Source organism: Ipomoea triloba, chromosome 7 (assembly GCF_003576645.1).
Source record: "Ipomoea triloba cultivar NCNSP0323 chromosome 7, ASM357664v1".
NCBI classification, from domain to species: Eukaryota; Viridiplantae; Streptophyta; class Magnoliopsida; order Solanales; family Convolvulaceae; genus Ipomoea; species Ipomoea triloba.
The window spans coordinates 23,434,756-23,452,756 of record NC_044922.1 but is presented as its reverse complement, the minus strand read 5'-3'; the positions used below and the strand labels follow the sequence as shown (position 1 = coordinate 23,452,756).

General features: G+C 32.8%; 1 protein-coding gene across 2 annotated transcripts; it reads left to right on the top strand.

Annotated features, from left to right (window-relative positions):
* Window positions 1–2,812: 2,812 nt before the first annotated feature.
* Window positions 2,813–8,802, top strand: LOC116024732. 2 transcript variants are annotated; one of them, XM_031265709.1, is made up of 9 exons: window positions 2,813–3,020; window positions 3,793–3,873; window positions 3,990–4,081; window positions 4,195–4,269; window positions 4,613–4,719; window positions 4,820–4,921; window positions 6,668–6,852; window positions 8,071–8,157; window positions 8,229–8,802. In XM_031265709.1, the coding sequence occupies exons 1-9, from the start codon at window positions 2,844–2,846 to the stop codon at window positions 8,406–8,408; spliced, it is 1,086 nt and encodes a 361-aa protein (XP_031121569.1). In that variant the 5' UTR covers window positions 2,813–2,843; the 3' UTR covers window positions 8,409–8,802. The 2 variants fall into 2 exon arrangements, with proteins under 2 accessions (XP_031121569.1, XP_031121570.1); XM_031265710.1 differs by lacking the exon at window positions 3,793–3,873.
* The last annotated feature ends 9,199 nt before the right edge of the window (window positions 8,803–18,001 follow it).

Below are 18,001 nucleotides of genomic sequence, written 5' to 3'. Positions count from 1 at the left end.
AACTCAACTCGACATATCTCACAGATAAGGATTCGTGATACGGTCTCATACGAGTGTGACCCACAAATATAAATCAATTAAAAATCTAATTGTAATTTATTATAAATCAATTTTTTTTCTTAAATAATTATATTTTATTAATGAGTAAGTAGAGTTAATTCCAACGAAGGTCTCTTGTCTTTTGAGTCAATTTCAAATTTAGTCATAAACTATCATTTTTGTCATTTAATACCCTAGATTATCGTATTTTGGACAGTTTGATCCTTACAATTACTTTTCTGGTGAAACCCTATTTTAGGCAAGGGTATTTTTGTCTTTTTAATTTTTTATTTTTATATTTTCAATGAGTTAATTCCAGCACAGGTTCCTTGTCTTTGGTGACAATTCCAAATTTAGTCACAGACAATTGATTTTATCATTTAACAACCCAGATTATCATATTTAGGACACTTTTGGTCATTCTGATGACTTTTTCAAGTGAAACTCTATTTTAGGCAATGTCATTTTCATCTCTTCAATTTTTTTTTCCAATTTTTTGCGCTAGTTTTTTTCTTCTTCTGATTTTTGCCTCTTTAGACATGGATTGCACCATTTCCTTCACTCGACCCTTGTTTTCATCTCATCCAATCCGACTCCTGATCGTTTGATATGATCTCATTTGTGCATATTTTTTTACTTGATTTAGATCTATTTTTGGGTTTTAGTGCATCAAATTGTCATCTTCAATGCTTATTTCATTGCTTTCTCATGTAAATATGGTCTTATGCTTGATTTGAGTGCTTTTATGGTGTTTGTTAATGTTTTGAAACTATTGTAGAGCAAATGCAAAATCAATGGAACTTTTAAGACATGCTTGGAGCCAAGAGAGACTGAATAATGTTGATTTTGAAGGCTCGACGCGTCGAAGTGTTCCAATGTGTAATGTTTGAGCAAAGATCAAGGCTCGACGTGTCTATAGTCTCTAGTGAGCAATTTTTGGGCGAAGATTCAATGCTCGGCGCATCGAGAACCCAGTTTGTGCGAGATTTCAGCTCTGTAAAATTTCCTATTCTACTCGTATTTGGCTTCCACTATAAAATACTCATCTTTCTCAAATTCTAGGAGGGGGGTTGCGTTTTTGGAGACAAAAGAGTGAGAGAAAGGTGTGTTGTCTCTTCAAAGGTCTAAGGAGGGATCCACCATACTTTTGGAAGAAGATAATCACATCAAGGAGCAACGAGAGAATCTCTTCCCCTTTTCTTTTACTTTGTTTGTTTCTTGTAAACTCTTTAACATTAGTGTAATGAATGCAATGCTAGCCATGGCTAAAACCACTTAGGAATTTTTGGGTAAAAAGTGTTGAACCTATGTGCCTAGTTCTTAAATTCCTTAATGATATATTTATATTTGGATTTTATGATTTGTGTTGCAATTATGATTTATATTATTGATGTTTGTAAGTAAGGATCCAAATTGCTTGTTTCATTGCTATATATATATGTATCTTGATGGGAGTTAGGGCATGAATTAGAGCACCCACTATTGTACTTAACTATTGCTTCTTGGAAAGAGCATTTGGTTAAGGAATTTTAAGATGCTTGTTCTTGTTCTTGTATGGTTGGAGTTATGGGAATAATTCCTCTCTTGTATGATCTTACACACTTGTTTGAACCCAAATTAAATATTTCACTTTAGGTTGTCATTAGGTGATTGAACACTTGAACTCCAAAAATCTCACTCTTGCTCACTTGTATTCATCAACTTGTTTTCCTTGTTCTTTTTCATTAGTTATACTTTTGAAATCAATTATCCATCATTTTCGCTAGGATTAGCTTCTCATGAATTGATTAGTAACTAGTTCTTGATACACTCCGCTTCCATTTGGATCGATAACCCCGAATACTCTAGGTATTTGTTTGTCAAATTTTTGCTACAATCATCGTCCTTCGTTGCGATACCAAGTACGTGAGGACCTCTGAGTGCTGAGAATTATTTTGCAATGCAGTTTGAAGGCTCAGGATGTCGCCACTTAGTTGACTTTAGTCTGACCCTGTGAATCATCTACTGTAGTTGTAGAGCAAAAAAAAAAACATTGTCTTTGTCATAAAAAAATACTCTTTCCTAAAATATGATTTCACATGAAAAAAGTCATCAAAAAGACCAAAGTCGTGGATTGCACCTCTTCCACCCGCTCTTATCTTCAGTTATGGATTGCACCTCCTCCACAGGCTCTTGTCTTCATATTATTCATCTCCTTCACCCCACCCCAACGCATTCCCTCCCCCCAATTCACTTGTCTCCCCTAACCTCTTTTTCGCTGCCTCAGCATTGCCTTCAAGTTCTTCGAGCTCGACTATAGGAATATCCTCTTCTCCGGCTCGGGCTCCTCTGTGGTTGCCATGAATGGGCCGCTACCATGCTTCCAAGATTCGACTATGGCGAAGGCGACAGCTCTTCGTGAGGCACTTCTATGGATTAGGGATAGAGGTTGTTCTAATGTTACGCTTAATTTTTATTGTTTGAATGTCATCTCTAGTCTTCCTAAGGCTGATGAGATTCGTTTGTATGTAGGGTCTTTTATTTCCTCTTTTAAAAAGAGACATGTTTCAGCACGAGAATCTCTAATTTGCTGATCAGGTCAGTTTTGGACTCAATCAAACATTTTAACTGGTTTAGGGAATGTGAATAGAATCTTTTTTACAGAGACTCAATTACACTCTGTCTGACTTATGGCCCAATTTGACACTTTTTCCTTTAGAAAATTACTTTTTTTGAAACCTTTAGAAAATTACTGAAGAAATATATTTTCCATCTATTGCCCTGTGGAGGGAAAAGAAGTTTCTGTGCTTCAGAAGCCAAAAGCTATGGAGGGGATGACTGCTTCTTCTCACTCCACTTCGACTCAACACAGAGCTACCATGGATGGATATCGGAAGGTTGAGAAACAGAAACTCAAATCGCCCTTAAGCGAGAACGAGATACGAGTCACTTCTCACGGCTTGGTCCGTAACTATTTTTACTACGCCACCACTCTTCTTCAGGTATATTTCCTCTCTCCTTTTTTCACACTGCCAGGCACTGCAAAGCCAGAATTTCTCATTAATCCAATTCGTAGTATTGGATGAATCAATAAATTATTTCACTGCAATTTTACGAAGCTTTCACTTGAAACCGCAATGTTTCACACCCGCACCGCACTAGAATTTCAGAAGGCTATTAGCAGTTAATATAATGATCAGTTCATATTGAAAAGCTTCATAGTTAATACTCCGTAATTGTTATCATAAATAGTTATTTTTGTAGTTAAAAACGTGTAGAAAGTATTTAAAAATGGAGGAACTATTTCAAAAAAAATGGAGGAACTAGAAAAACAGAAGAATTGCAAAATGGCACCTATGTTACCATTCCAAATGGGTGGCTGAAAAAGATTGAGAAAATATAGAACACATACTACCTTATAAAAATCACTAGTGTTTATAAAAAAAAAAACCTAGGAATTGAAGGGCTCTGGGATTTGAGAAGTTAAAAGGTTTATCTTTTATTCATTTTGTTGCAAAATCTGGTTATTATCAACTACTTGAATGGCTTGCTAGCCTAGTAGCCTGTTGTAATAGGATATTGGTTAAAGGCATTGATGGTATGATAATGTATTCTTTGCTTTATTACCTGGTAACAGTATCTTATATAGATGCCTACAATCCAGCTAGGGGATTAGTCACTCTGTCCGACGGTGGAAACCCTAGGCTACACAAAAAAAAAAAAACAAAAAAAAAAGTAGCTTATATAGAGTTTTACTTGAATATTATTGTTTAGGAGAGACGCACGAAAGGTATTGTCTTGAAAGCAATGGGTCGGGCAATTACCAAGACAGTAACTATTGCAGAACTTATCAAGGTTTATTTCTTTACTTGAGATTGTTTCTTTCTCTCCCCATGGCCTGCTTCTCTTTTCCTTCCCTTTCCTTTCTATTATTATGCTTAGATGTTAATTCTTATACTATTGAGTTACAGAAAAGATTTCCTGGATTGCACCAAGACACTGCCATCAGTTCTGTAAGCATAACAGATGTTTGGGAACCCATTGATGAAGTGGGGCTTGAGACGTATGATATGGCCATGGTTTACTGCCATTAAGTTGTTTTGAATCGAAAAATGTCTATCAGTATTAGAGAAGTGATTCTGATTCTTGAATGATTGTTTATGATGTCTATTACAGAGTGGAGAAGACTTACCATGTCTCCATGATATCAATCACCTTATCAGAAAAAGAGCTAAATAAGAACTCCCCTGGGTATGTTTCTCCTGATTGATTAGGCATTTAGAAGTAGAGAGTAGTAGGGAGTAGATTTCAACTCTGTCATGGTTTTGCTTGTGTAACACTTAACAGGAGCTAGATTTTGCAATGTTATTCTGCTTGTTCTGGTATTTAATTTAAATCGTCACTTATGAGTTATGAATGAAAGTTTCTTCTTTTTTTTTTGAAAGGAAAATGAATGTTTCTTAATATGGCTTAACTGCTTATGAACTTTTTAATTTGTTACATTTTGGCATGCAAGATACACTTGCTGCATTCCTTTGTATTTTGACTGACAACTCTCTTTTCTTTGGTTCTGACTGATAATTGACTCCATAAGGTATCAAGCTCCATCTCATGTTGAGCAAGGACAACAGTATAATAATAACTACCTGTCACAACAACCATATAGACAGTCACATGAAGTTTACAGCAGTGATAATGAAGGTAAAGGGCCAAATCTAACTGCTCAGAGATAGGAGTTAAAATTGTGAACTAGTCAAACTACTGCTAATTGTTTTACTAAAATATCATTTGCCCTTGTTAGATTCTTGTGGTCAAGGAAATGGCTGTGGTAGAGGAAAAGGATGTGGTTTGAATATAGGTGGATATGGAAACTATCAAGGAAACCACCCAGGAAACTGTCAAGGTATTTGATTCGGTTTGCTTGATTATAAATTAATTATCGATTCATGATGTGCATCTTTAAACTACAATTCCCACTTTAGGAAACTTGGATACAGTTTCTCAAAACAGTCATGAGGAGAGACTTTGGACCCAGTTTTGACCATGCTATTGGTAAAATTTGGGTTTCTTGTCTTCATAAAACTTGTGGTTCTTTTAGCTTTCTATCCTTTTGAATTCCCTCATTTGGTCTTCTGGGTTTCAAGCTATGCCCATTGAGTAAAGTTCCTTCTGAGTTTAATTCCCTACCCTCTCTTCTTGACTGCAAGAAATCTCTGAACTTTAGGCTCTTCTTCGCAGTCTTTAACTCTGATTTGGGCATGGGTTTCTTCTAGAAGTTGTAGGCCTTGAAGTTGTCTTTCCACCACAACTTTAATCTGTCCACAATGATTATATTAAGTTAGCATCGGATACTCTCAGACTCTATATTCACTCTCTCATGCACTTCAAGCACCTTAGCATCTTGGTTGCTACTTTGGAACCCTTTCACGGTCTTCAGAATCTAACTTAGCCATTGGAGTGCCTTCTCAAAAAAGGCATATAAAAGCACCCAGTGTCTTTATCATTGTACATAGGTGCACAGGAGGCCCAAAGCACTAAAAAGATCTGATATTTATCCCAAAGCATAACTCAGTTCAACAGAGAGAAGGTGATTGTCATACATCACACAATTTCTCAAACAACTCCAAACTCATTGCTGTGGAATCCATCCCACATGGGCTTCTAGCAACATCATCTAACTCGTGATGTTAAATTTCCATCAAAAGCTTTGAAGACTTCTAAGGGTCCTCATCTTCCTCCAGTTTGGATTCTTAAGTAAAACTGATTGCTTCCACTCAATCCTCAACTCACTTCGCCATTGTCATCTTATTGATTCTAGTCATGTAACTGTTTAGCGATTACAGATTAAAAGACTACTTTTTATTAGTCCTTATTCAGAGAATTCTGGCTGTTTCTTATCCTTTCTAAACATTATGTAGAAAAACTTCAACCTTCAAAGAATAGTTGAAGGGCTTGTTAAACTAGCTTTATATAGTATGGAGTAATTGTTAGTTGAAAAAAGGTACCAAGTTGAGTTGTTCATAAATTATACACAACTTTTGGACACATGATGACTTGGTTAGAAATCTCAGCCCCAAGGTTTGCAAATTTTGATATCATTTATTTAACAATGGAAAATTCTTGACATTCACGATTTGGTTTTGTCCGAAATTTGTCAGTTTCCACATTAATTTGCAAGTGTGTATTATTGTAATCTAACCAACAACTAATGATGAGTTTTTTTTTTTTTTTGCAAATTATTGATTATGAGTATGAAAAAATAAATGAAGGATCTATACAGTGACTTATGCACAGCCAGGCATGAATATTTATGGGTTATTTTACATTGTACTAGAAAAATATTAATTCACAATTTGCAGTTTGGTCTAAAATCATTGACTTGACAAGTTGACATACTGTTTAGTCTTTAGTGTAAAGGGGAATGGGGATGGACTTGCTTTAACCAACAACCCAAAACGCTTTTTCTTGAAGAGTCTAAGTCTTTTTAGGTCCCAGGGCAATTTCCCTAGTCTCAGACCAAATGCCATTTTTTTTTATCATCTAGCAATGCCTTTTCTTCATATTTGAAAATCAGAAATTTATGAATAACCCTGTTTGTACATTGTGATTATGGATGATCCATAACCAGTTATATGCTATGTAAGTGCAGATGAAGAAGAGGGTTCTGGAGAGACCAAAGTTGATACTGGCTACTCCAGAGGGGGAAGAAGTGAGGATGATGATTCTGATGATTGTGTGATTTTGGAGGAAGACCCTGATAAGCCAGTGAAAGTGGTGAATGAAAAAGTGGACAATGATTCTGATGATCTGCTTGTGGTTAGTGAAAAGGGGCAGGTACTGAAACCTATTCCCTTTCTGAATTTGCTTATATATATAGAATCCAAATGCAGTACATGATTAGGACAAACATAAATTAGTAGTAGGAAGTGGAGATGGAGCTAGGTTTATAGTGGCATCTCAAGGAGAAGAAAAAACAGCTATACTTATCTAATTAATCATGAAATGCTGGTTTTAAAAGAAAAAAAAAATTCCATATGCTTTGTTCCTTGATTTGTTTGGCAAATTTTATTGTGGACCATGGTCCAAAATGGTGCCGTCGTTTTTTTTCATTAAAAGAAACAGGGCACCCATTCCATCCAACTAATTCTGTTTTTATAACGTATTCAGTTTCATATTATATACATTGCAGTTTCATTACAGCACAACTAAAGTATCATTTTTATTCAAGTACAGTTTCATTTGACATTATATACTCAATATGTGAGATTTGTTACTAAATTTCATTTTATACATACTGTAGTTTTATTACAACACCACTGAAGTATAATTCTAATTTAACTACGGTTTCATGGGACAATGTACACTCAAATATTTGAAACCTGTTATTCAATTTCATTTTATAATACACTATAGTTTTATTACAACACAACTAAAGCATTATTTTGATATAACTATAGTTTCATTTGACAATATACACTCAATATGTGAGAGTGAGACTTGTTATTCAGTTTCATTTTATACCTATTGTAGTTTTATTACAGCACAACTAAAGTATCATTTTAATTCAACTTTAATTTCATTTGACAATATACACTCAATATATGAGACCTGTTATTCAGTTTCATGTAAGTACACTATAGTTTCATTATAGCACAACTAAAGTATCATTCTAATTCAACTACATTTTCATTTGACAATAAACACTCAATATGTGAAATATATTATCATTCATTTTAGATATAATGTAGTTTCATTTTATTCTGAGCACATCATAAATACAGAATTAGTTAAGCATAACGACTGCCGTTTCATCCCTTTAAAAAATGGCGACTTTTATGGACCATGGTCCACCTTATAACAATTGGATTTGCTGTAGCATGGCTACATAGGTAAGTAAATAAAGTGTCTGTATTGGTTAATTTAGAAAGCCTATGTGGAAAATTTTGTATTCCTTATGCATTTATTTAGAGATTTCAATGAAGCAATACTGTTTTCTGAATCTCATTTCAGTAAGTGACAGATATGATGGTTAGTTTTCCTTCCATTTCATAGGTTGCTTGTAGAGACTATCCCCATCCTCGGCATCTTTGTGTCAAATTCCCTTTTGCGACAACACCACATGAATCCTACTGCGACAAGGTGAGTGTTTCCCTTCATGGACTCTCTGGCATCTGCAGAATGTTAGTTGATTGCTCGTTTCTTGATTTCAGTGCCATTGTTATGTTTGTGACACAATCGCCCCGTGTCTCTACTGGGGAAACGACAACTTTATGACCCACTGTAATGCCACCGATAACATAGCGTTTTGGAGACTCCAAAGAGAAAACAGAAAGACAACTTTCGCACATTTATTGCCGTTACTCCGGAGCGGAGTTTACTCTGGACCATGATGCATATAGCTACATATACCATAAAGCATGTTATGGAATATATATATATATATATATATATATATATAACAGTATAAGACAACATATTTAGAAATCCTCATTTTACTTTCGTAACATGGTATCTAAGCCTTTACTATAACTTTTTTCGCTCCGTTGTCGTCACCTGTGTGAGGCTCCTCCAACGATTGGAAAACGTTTTGGTCAACTGCTGCTCCTAGGTCATCTGAGTTCGTTTGTCTCGGATCTGGACTTGGTTTGTGTGTTGTCTTTGATTTTTTTGCTTCACAGTCACTTTGTCTCGTACACATTCAGGCTTGAATTTTGTGTACTTGTAATTTGTTTCTTTTAATGGATATGGTTGAGTCTGATGCATGTGCATCTTTTTTTTTCTGGATATGGCTGAGTCTGATGCATCTGCATCTTTGAGTTTGCTGAGTTGGAGTTCGTTGCTTGTTTTGTTGTTGTCAACCCCTTTTTTATGCTCATTGTCATTTAGGGCATGCTTCCCTTTCGTTGGTAAAGAATTTGTGTTCTCCGGTTTGGAGTTTGTTTTCTTTACCTTGTGTGTTCAAGCTTCTATGGTCCACGTTGTGTTCACCTGGAGTTGTGGTATTGGTGGCGTTCAAGCTTTCGGTTCAGGGAGAGTCCAATCCCAAGCTTGTTCAGTCCACGTTGTGTTCACCAGGAGTTGCGGTATTGGTGGCGATTCAAGCTTTTGGTTCAGGGGAGTGTCCAATTCCAAGCTTGTTCGGTCCACGTTGAGTTCACCCAACTATCTTTAGGTATTGATGGCATCCAAGCTTCTATTGCAGGGGGAGTGTCCAATCCCAAGCTTGGTCGGTCCATGTCAAGTTCACCCAATTGTCCATAGGTATTGGTGGCATGCAAAGCTTTTGTTCAAGTGGAGTCTCCTAAATGAGATATGAGTTATGTTTGAGTTTTATGTTTGAGTTAGTTCGTTATTTAGTTATTTTGGGTTATTAGTTATTTGTGTAACAAGTTGGGCATGATTAATATCTATGCTCCAACTTGAAGGGGTGTTATGGAATATATATTTGGTATATGGAATCTCTATAGATTAATCTTAGGGATTTAGGTAGGTAGGTAGGCATATGGAAACTTAGTTTCCTATTACTAGTTTTATAGGGCTTTGTATTCTCTTTTTTATATAACAATATATAATAGTATACGACAATATATTCATAAATCCTCTCTTTACTTTCGTAACAAAGCAAAACAACGTCGTATCATTTTAATTATACTTTAGTTTTATTTGACAACCTGTGACACAATTGGTTGGTATGAACTTGAAATATGTAATGCATGTGCTTAGGGCATCGTCCATACAACACCATTATGGATGCATCGTCCATAAACGTGAAAAAAAATTCCTACCTTTTAAATTCTTTGGAAAGTTTGAACTTTCCCTAGCTACCAAACGCCCTCTTAGCTTCTGTAGCTTTGAATCGATTGAAGTGGATCTTTGAGCTTGAATGTTGATGGATTACTTTGATTTAGCATAATGTAGGCTTATAAGATCTTGACGAAGTTTGGTGCTCTCCTCAATAAATAAATCAATCTTCTGAACCTTAGCATTGATAGCAACTTTGAGGTCTACCAGTTCTTAAATTTCACCAAAGGATAAGTTTCTTTCAAGAAGGTTCTTGTGTAGGGCTTGCTCCTTTTTCAACCCTTTCTACCATTAGAAACTCAAGGATTTCACTAGTAGGTTCTTGTGGAGAGAGATGTCCTCCACAAGCCCTTTCTACTAGGGCATATCCTTTTGCTACTTCCTCCACAACCTTGGGAAGTTGAGGTTCTTCTACATCTTTCTGAACTTCTTCTAGTTGGTCAATCCGTAGAGAATATTTGGCTACATAGTCATTAAACAATTTTACCATTACAACTTTTACCTTTTCAAAATAAGTTTTTCCTTTGTCTTCACCATATAGTTGGCAAAGCTGGTAAGGCATATACTCCACTTTATATCTTAGGTCCAAAATGTTGGAGTAAAAGATTATGAAGTTCATTTTTTTTAAAATCCCCTCAATATTTTTTAAACATATTTTTCATTTGGGCCCCCATTGCCTATACAAAATGCAGCAAATAAGATGGATCAGATATTCATATCAAACAAGGTAAAAAAACAAAAAACAAAACAAAAAAAAAAAAAACAAAAAAAAACAAAACAAATTGGATGAAGGAAAAAAAAAACATTTTGCATTACCTTTTCAGTACCAGTTTCAGCTCTAACCATATCATCCAACATGCAAATAAGATATCTTATAGAAAAAGGTGTTAGAGGTGACATAAAGAGAACTATATATTTTCACAATCATCTCATAAAAGCTTTTCAAAAGAATTACTAAGCCTTGAATATAACATCAATCCAGAAAAGATGGAACAAAATCAACTAAGTCAGAAGTGAATGAGACATCATTTTCCTCATATACTTCAAACACCTTTTGATATTAAATGACAGTGTTAAGTGATAGGTTCAACTGTGTTATTTTATGATGCATATTTTGGCAAATTTTGTATATGTACTGCTTTGTTATTATTTAAATTGACCAATTATGTTATAAATTGTGTAGGAAGGAGCAAATTAGGTTGTTAGACACATATTAAGGTTTGAAGGTAAAAAAAAAAACAAAAGCAAAATCAATAGCAATTTGGACTCAGAATAGACAAAATAGGATGAAAGCCAAAATGATGAGCAATCACAAGTTGTGTCACACACATGAAGGATTTTGTGAAGACCAATCCCTACTATCATGCATTGAGTCACGCTTGTGAAATCGTTCATTATAGGAATTTCATAGAGCACATCAAGGCCATCACGAGGCTTATCACGCTCGTGACACACCTAACCCAAGCTATAGAAAGGGAAATTTGGTTCATTTGAGGCATTAGGCGTTAGGCATTAGATTAGATGGAGTTGGATCATTTTCTTAAAGAATACAATTTAAAAAATTAGTTCCAATTCTTAGCCCTTAGCTAGAGCCCTAGAACAACAATTTACATTTCATTTTCAATTCCAATTCCATTTTCTAGTTAGATTAAAGTTTTATTTCTCTTTTGGAAGCAAGTGTTGATGTGAATTGAAGATTGGTTTTATTTTCCAAGCTGGTGAAGTTCAATTATAATTAGATAATAAGTAAATTCCAATTTCAATTCATTACTTTGTGTTGCTATGTAATCATCTTTTGTTCTTGAATATATGTTTGTTTTCTTTGTGAAGCTGTGTGAGTAATCCCATAAGAAGGAGATAGGAATGAAGATTAGGATTAGGGAAAATGTGACTTTGAATTGATTGAATATAAGTGATGAGATTTGACTTTGATGATGCTAATTAACATGATTCAATTCTGATTAGGATGCAATTGTCTAATCTAAGCTCAAGGGATTAATTAACCTTACTTCACCTTTGAGAAAATGGGAATATGAGACGTCAAGAACAAGATGTTTGATGAAATGCCTTTTAGACACTCATGAATCATGAGAATGATGTCTTTGTTTGTGTCACTTCTTTAAAAGAGAGATTACTATTAAGTGTTGCTTGGAGCCTATCAGAAAGTAATCGGCTCATACACAACATATAAATGTACAGTCTAATTATTACGACTTTAGATATTTAGATAAGACATAACACATCATTCAATTTATAAGTTGTTATATTATTGTCATTTTAAATCCATGCATTGTTAGCGAATCAATCTATACCCCGTACGGTTCATATAGTGTACCCTTTCTTCAGTTTAATTTAATTTGTTTTTTTTTTTTAACTTGAATTTTGATACGTACTATCATGTGGATGGAATTGATGGTTAAAACTAATTATACTGGCGTGTGTCTTTAATTTAATTAAATGGTACGGTGTTATGTTATACCAACTTATTAATTAGATTTCTGGTAGAATGAATAATTTGCCAAACACTTTGTAGTCAGATGACACATCTGTGAGAGTGTGAGACTCTCCTTGAGGGAAGGTCACAAGATCGAATAATTTCAGTAGTGGAGTATTGACTCTTTGGGTTGTAATCGTAATGTAGTAAATATCCCGCTTAGACGCCGATTAATTGCCACCTAGGCGCTAGGCACCGGTCGACTGCCTAGCGTATCACCTTAAATGGTGGTCTAGGCGGCTGGCCGGCTAGGCGACCAACTAGACCGCTTAAGCACTTCCTAAGCACCGCTTAGGCGCTGACTGCCTAGCCATTCTAGGCGTCAACTAGACTTCGTAGGCACCGACTAGGCCACATAGTCGGCCAATTAGCAATTATTCTCTTTTTTTAATGGGTTATTTCACTCAAAACAACATCGTTTTGAGAGAAATAATCATAAATTGTACAAACTCTAGATATTTTTTAAGTTAATATTTAATATTTTATTATTAACTATTAAAGTATTATATAATTTATAATTATTAGTCTTTAAAAAATTAAAAATATTTAAACAAAATTTTAAAAAATAAAAAATAAAATAAAAAATATACAAGCGCCTAGACGTCGATTAATCCCCGCCTAGGCGTTCTAGGCGCTCCCCAACCGTCTGAGGAGCGCCTAGCGATTTTTCAACCATGACAACAAATGGAGTAAGTATAAAACATATACTACATTGTAATGGGTGAATATTGCTTCAAAAAAAAGTAGGAATACTAGTTTAACAAAATAGTATGGTACGGACCTTTTAGTTGGTATTTTGATCTTAAATTCATAAATTAATGCATAAAAATCCACAACAATTATAATTACATTTAACTTCCATATTAGAATTGCGATTAAATTTACTTAAAGAGTTAATTCCATTTTTTGTCCTAGATTTATAGGTGACAATCCACTTTTAGTCCCTTTTTATTAGAACACCCACTTTTGGTCCTAGTATTATTGTGGCATGACCAATTTTGGTCCTTTATCAACAAATCAGTGTAAATATCGTTAAATACAATGACATTTCGATCTTCAATTATGAATGTTTTCAAAAAATAAGCATAAAATATATAGTGATTCAACATACTTTGTATAAAAAAAATTTAAATGTCTTTGTATTTAACGATATTTCAACAATTTTGTTGTTGGAGGACTAAAATTGGTCATGCCACAATAATACTAGGACCAAATGAGGATGTTTTAATAAAAAGGGACTAAAAGTGGATTGTCACCTATAAATCTAGGACCAAAAATGGAATTAACTCTTACTTAAATGTACTCATGCTCATTTCCTCACTTTTATTTCTAAAATTGAACAAAACAAAATTGTTGTTTTGAAAATAATTTCTATTCACGTAGGGTAACATTCATTACAAAAAAGAGCAAAATAACTTTAAATCAATCTCACTTGTTTTTCTCAATTCCAATTAGTTTAAGGGCTTGTTTGATTATCAGCGGTTAGCAATTAGCGGTAGCGGATTGTGTTAGCGGTTATCAAATATCGGATTGTATTAGCGAGTTTGACTAGCGAATTGAATTAGCTGTTTATAAAAAGATGTTTGGTAAAATTAGCTGTTTAGATTAGCGATTAACATGTAAAATGACCAAAAAAGCATACACAATAAATAATATATATATAAAGAATAATAATAATAATAATAATGTTTTACAAATTACAAAAAAAAAAAAACAAAAGGGGAGCCGCACAATGGCTCCCCTTTTGTGATTTTGTTTCCCCACTTATCCCACATCGGTGGGATAAGGGGGGAATAGAGCCTTGAGGCTCCTTTATAAAAGGAGCCTCAAGGCTCCAGCTCTTTAAACAGTTTGCCTACTGCGCGGTGGGCAAACTCTAAGTTGAATTTTTTTTTTAAATTTTTTTTTAATATTATATTATATGTTAAGGGTGTTTTGGGGAAAGATTAATCTTTTCCCAAAATTAATCTTTCTCCAAAATGCCATTTGGAAATGTTGTATATTGCAGTGTTTCCAAAATCGGCGGTTTGGAGCAAACTGTTGCTCCAAACCATCGCTAACCAAACGATTTTTTTCAGCTTTTTGACCGGTCAAAAAGCTAAAATGGTGGATTTGCAAAATATTGGCGGATTAGTCATTAACCAAACATGTCCTAAGTCCCGGATGGATGAAAAAACATAATTTTGTATCTAGAATGTCATGAGTTTGATTTTTGTCAACACTATCTTCATCAAAATCTGTCACGAAATAATATCACTTTTAGTCCCTCGACTTTTAAGTTTTATCAATTTTGATGCACAATTTTAAATTTTTTCAATTTTGGTGCCTAACTTTGTTGTTTTTATCAGTTTTTATCCTTTCGACCAAATTGACGGTAAAATGTTGCCGAATTTTATATTCCAAAGGCAAAATCATTATCCCAATGAAAGATCTTCAATATCTAAACAAAAGAAAATTCATATTAAGAGAAAATGAAGGGTTTGTCAATCGATGCTATAAATTTCATAGATCTTTGTCTTGTTTTCGTTTGTCTTTCCCATTATTTGCACCGATCAAACACCTATAAAGATAATTTTATAGTGCTTTTGTTTAGATATTGAATATTTTTCTTTAGGATAAAGATTGCGCCCTTAAAATATAAAATTCAACAATATTTCACAGTCAATTTGGTCGGAATGACCAAAATTGATAAAAAATAACAAAGTTATGCACCAAAATTGAAAAAAATTTAAAATTATGCACCAAAATTAATAAAACTAAAAAGTCGAGGGATCAAAAGTGATATTAATTCAATCTGTTACATATGAACATGCAGAGTGCCTTGGGAAGAAGTGACTACTGACTAGTGAATGTAACATTGCGAGTTTGATTATATATATATTCTTGTATGGTGCAAGTTTCCCTGTTATCTAAAACATTGTGTAAAATAATTTTTTTAAAGGATTAATAAATGATAGTTTTCTAAAAAGAAAAACTATCTTTAAAAAATAATTGTCCTCTTATTTATATATATATATATATATATATATATATATATATATATATATATGGAATTTTAAAAAGGAAATTATGGGAAAGGTAAATACTTTCCCTCAACAAGTGTTGCCTTTAAATATAGGAAGTTATATATATATAACTTCCTATATTTAAAGGCAACACTTGTTGAGGGAAAGTATTTACCTTTCCCATAATTTCTTTTGCATCTTTTGGTAGAAGATCTTATATCTTGTTCTCACATTAGATTTTTTTTAATTCCTTTATTTAAATATATATTTTGGATTTTCCTAAGTAGAAGTTGTATAACTGGTATATAGAAACCCTTTTGTTTGTAGAGTTATTGATGTCACCTTATTAGTTGAAATTGTTAGAATATTTTTTTGAGGTTGAGTTGAATATGTCAACTTTTAAATATTATGAACATAGTACATGTATATATTAAACTTTCTTTTATGAACATATAGAAATATTATTATGAACCTACTACATAATGAATGAAAATAGACAGAAATATTATTATGAACCTACTACATAATGAATGAAAATAGACGTGATATACAAGTAATTTAGTGTTTATGTATATATAATATTAAGGTTTAGATTTATAATTATATACAATAAATATTATCAATAAAATATAAAATAATCTTATTAAACATGATAGGTTGACCTAGTGGGAGGTGAGGAAATGGTTGTGTTTCATTCTTTTTCGAGTCATGTGAGGAGTGTTTAAAACAACGCAAAAATGAACTTGTGAGAGATCATTTCGCATATCTTTGTTTGTAAAACGGTCGAGTCAAGATGAAATGTAATACTTATACTAACAAATGTAATATTAAATAATGAATAAAATTTTTATTACTTCATACTTATATGAGAAAATGTAATACTTTTGAAGAAAAATATAATACTTTTACATTTTGACGTAAAAGTATTACATTTTTCATTAAGGGGGCGTTTGGTTCACGAAATGTCAGATTACCTAAGGAATGATAGATTACTGGGAATGTTAGATTCCTGTGTTTGATAAAAACTGAGCTATGTAATATAAACCTATTTTGTTGATGAATGGTTGTTTATGTTATAATAGTTATTTTACCTTAATACCCTCATGTATTTGAAGAAATAAACAACTGATTGGATTATTAGTACACCCATTGTATATTAATACATATTATATTAATCCAATAAGATTCATCAAATTAGTAGATATGAAGATTGGAAGTTAAAATTCATTAAATTGCTGCAATCTGGAAGCAAAACTAGTTCATCACAAGAACAAACTCTCCACAGAAACTAAGTTAGCACCTAAAGCAGCAATCAATCTAACATTTGGATACCATTTGGAAAAGAACACCATTTTATTAACATAACCAATTAATATGTACACTTAACAAAAGATTATGCTCATGTAAATAAAAAAAGCTAAAGATTGCAAGGGAATGTTATATTACCTAAGAAGATGAAGGGTATCACATTCCCTTGAAATTAAGGAATATGTTTATGTGGAGGGAAAACAACATTCCATGGGAAAATCAGATAAGTCCAACCAAACATAGGAATCTTATATAACCAGCCAAATATAATCTTTGTTATCCTATATAACCCAAACCAAACGCCTCCTAAAAGTATTACTACATTTTCTTTATAAGTGTAACATTACTTATAAGGGAAAATATAATATTTTTGATGAAAAAAAATAATACTTTTATATCAAAATATAAAAATATTACATTTGTTATCAAAAGTATTACATTTTCTGTTATAAGTAACAAACATTTTATTTATGATTTAGTATTATGTTTGTTAGTATAAGTATTATATTTGCATATTGACCCGACTCGTCTCACAATTCGGTCTCACACAAGTGTGATCCTTAAAAAAATGATGTAAAGGACAATACTTTGTAATTAAAAGTAAACTCAAAATTCAATTTTTAGAAATCTTAGAAATCTAATTATTTATATGGACAGATATCAAATTTCACTATTCAAAGTTGAATTTTTAGAAATCTTAGAAATCTAATAATTACTTATATGAACAAATATCGAATTTCACTATTCAAAGTTTAATTTTTAGAAATCTTAGAAACCTAATTACTTATATAAACAAATATCGAATTTCACTATTCAAAGTTCAATTTTTAGAAATCTTAGAAATCTAATTACTTATATGAACAAATATCGAATTCGACTATTCAAAGTTGAATTTTTAGAAATCTTAGAAATCTAATAATTACTTATATGAAGAAATATCGAATTTCACTATTCAAAGTTAAATTTTTAGAAATCTTAGACATCTAATAATTACTTATATGAACAAATATCGAATTTCACTATTCAAAGTTCAATTTTTAGAAATCTTAGAAATCTAATTACTTATATGAACAAATATCGAATTTCACTATTCAAAGTTTAATTTTTAAAAATTTTAGAAATCTCCTTTCAAAAATCTTAGAAATCTAATTATTTATCACACAAGTGCGATCCTTAAAAAAATGGTGTAAAGGACAACACTTTGTAATTAAAATAACAATTCTATTTACTTTTTTTTTTTAAAATTAATACGTTTGAATGAAACGATTTTAAATAATTTTTTTAGTACTACTAAAGCACAAAGAATCAATATCGTCTCAACTAAGGCTCGAACCCACCATCTTTCATATGAGAGTGTAACCGGGTGCCACTAGAC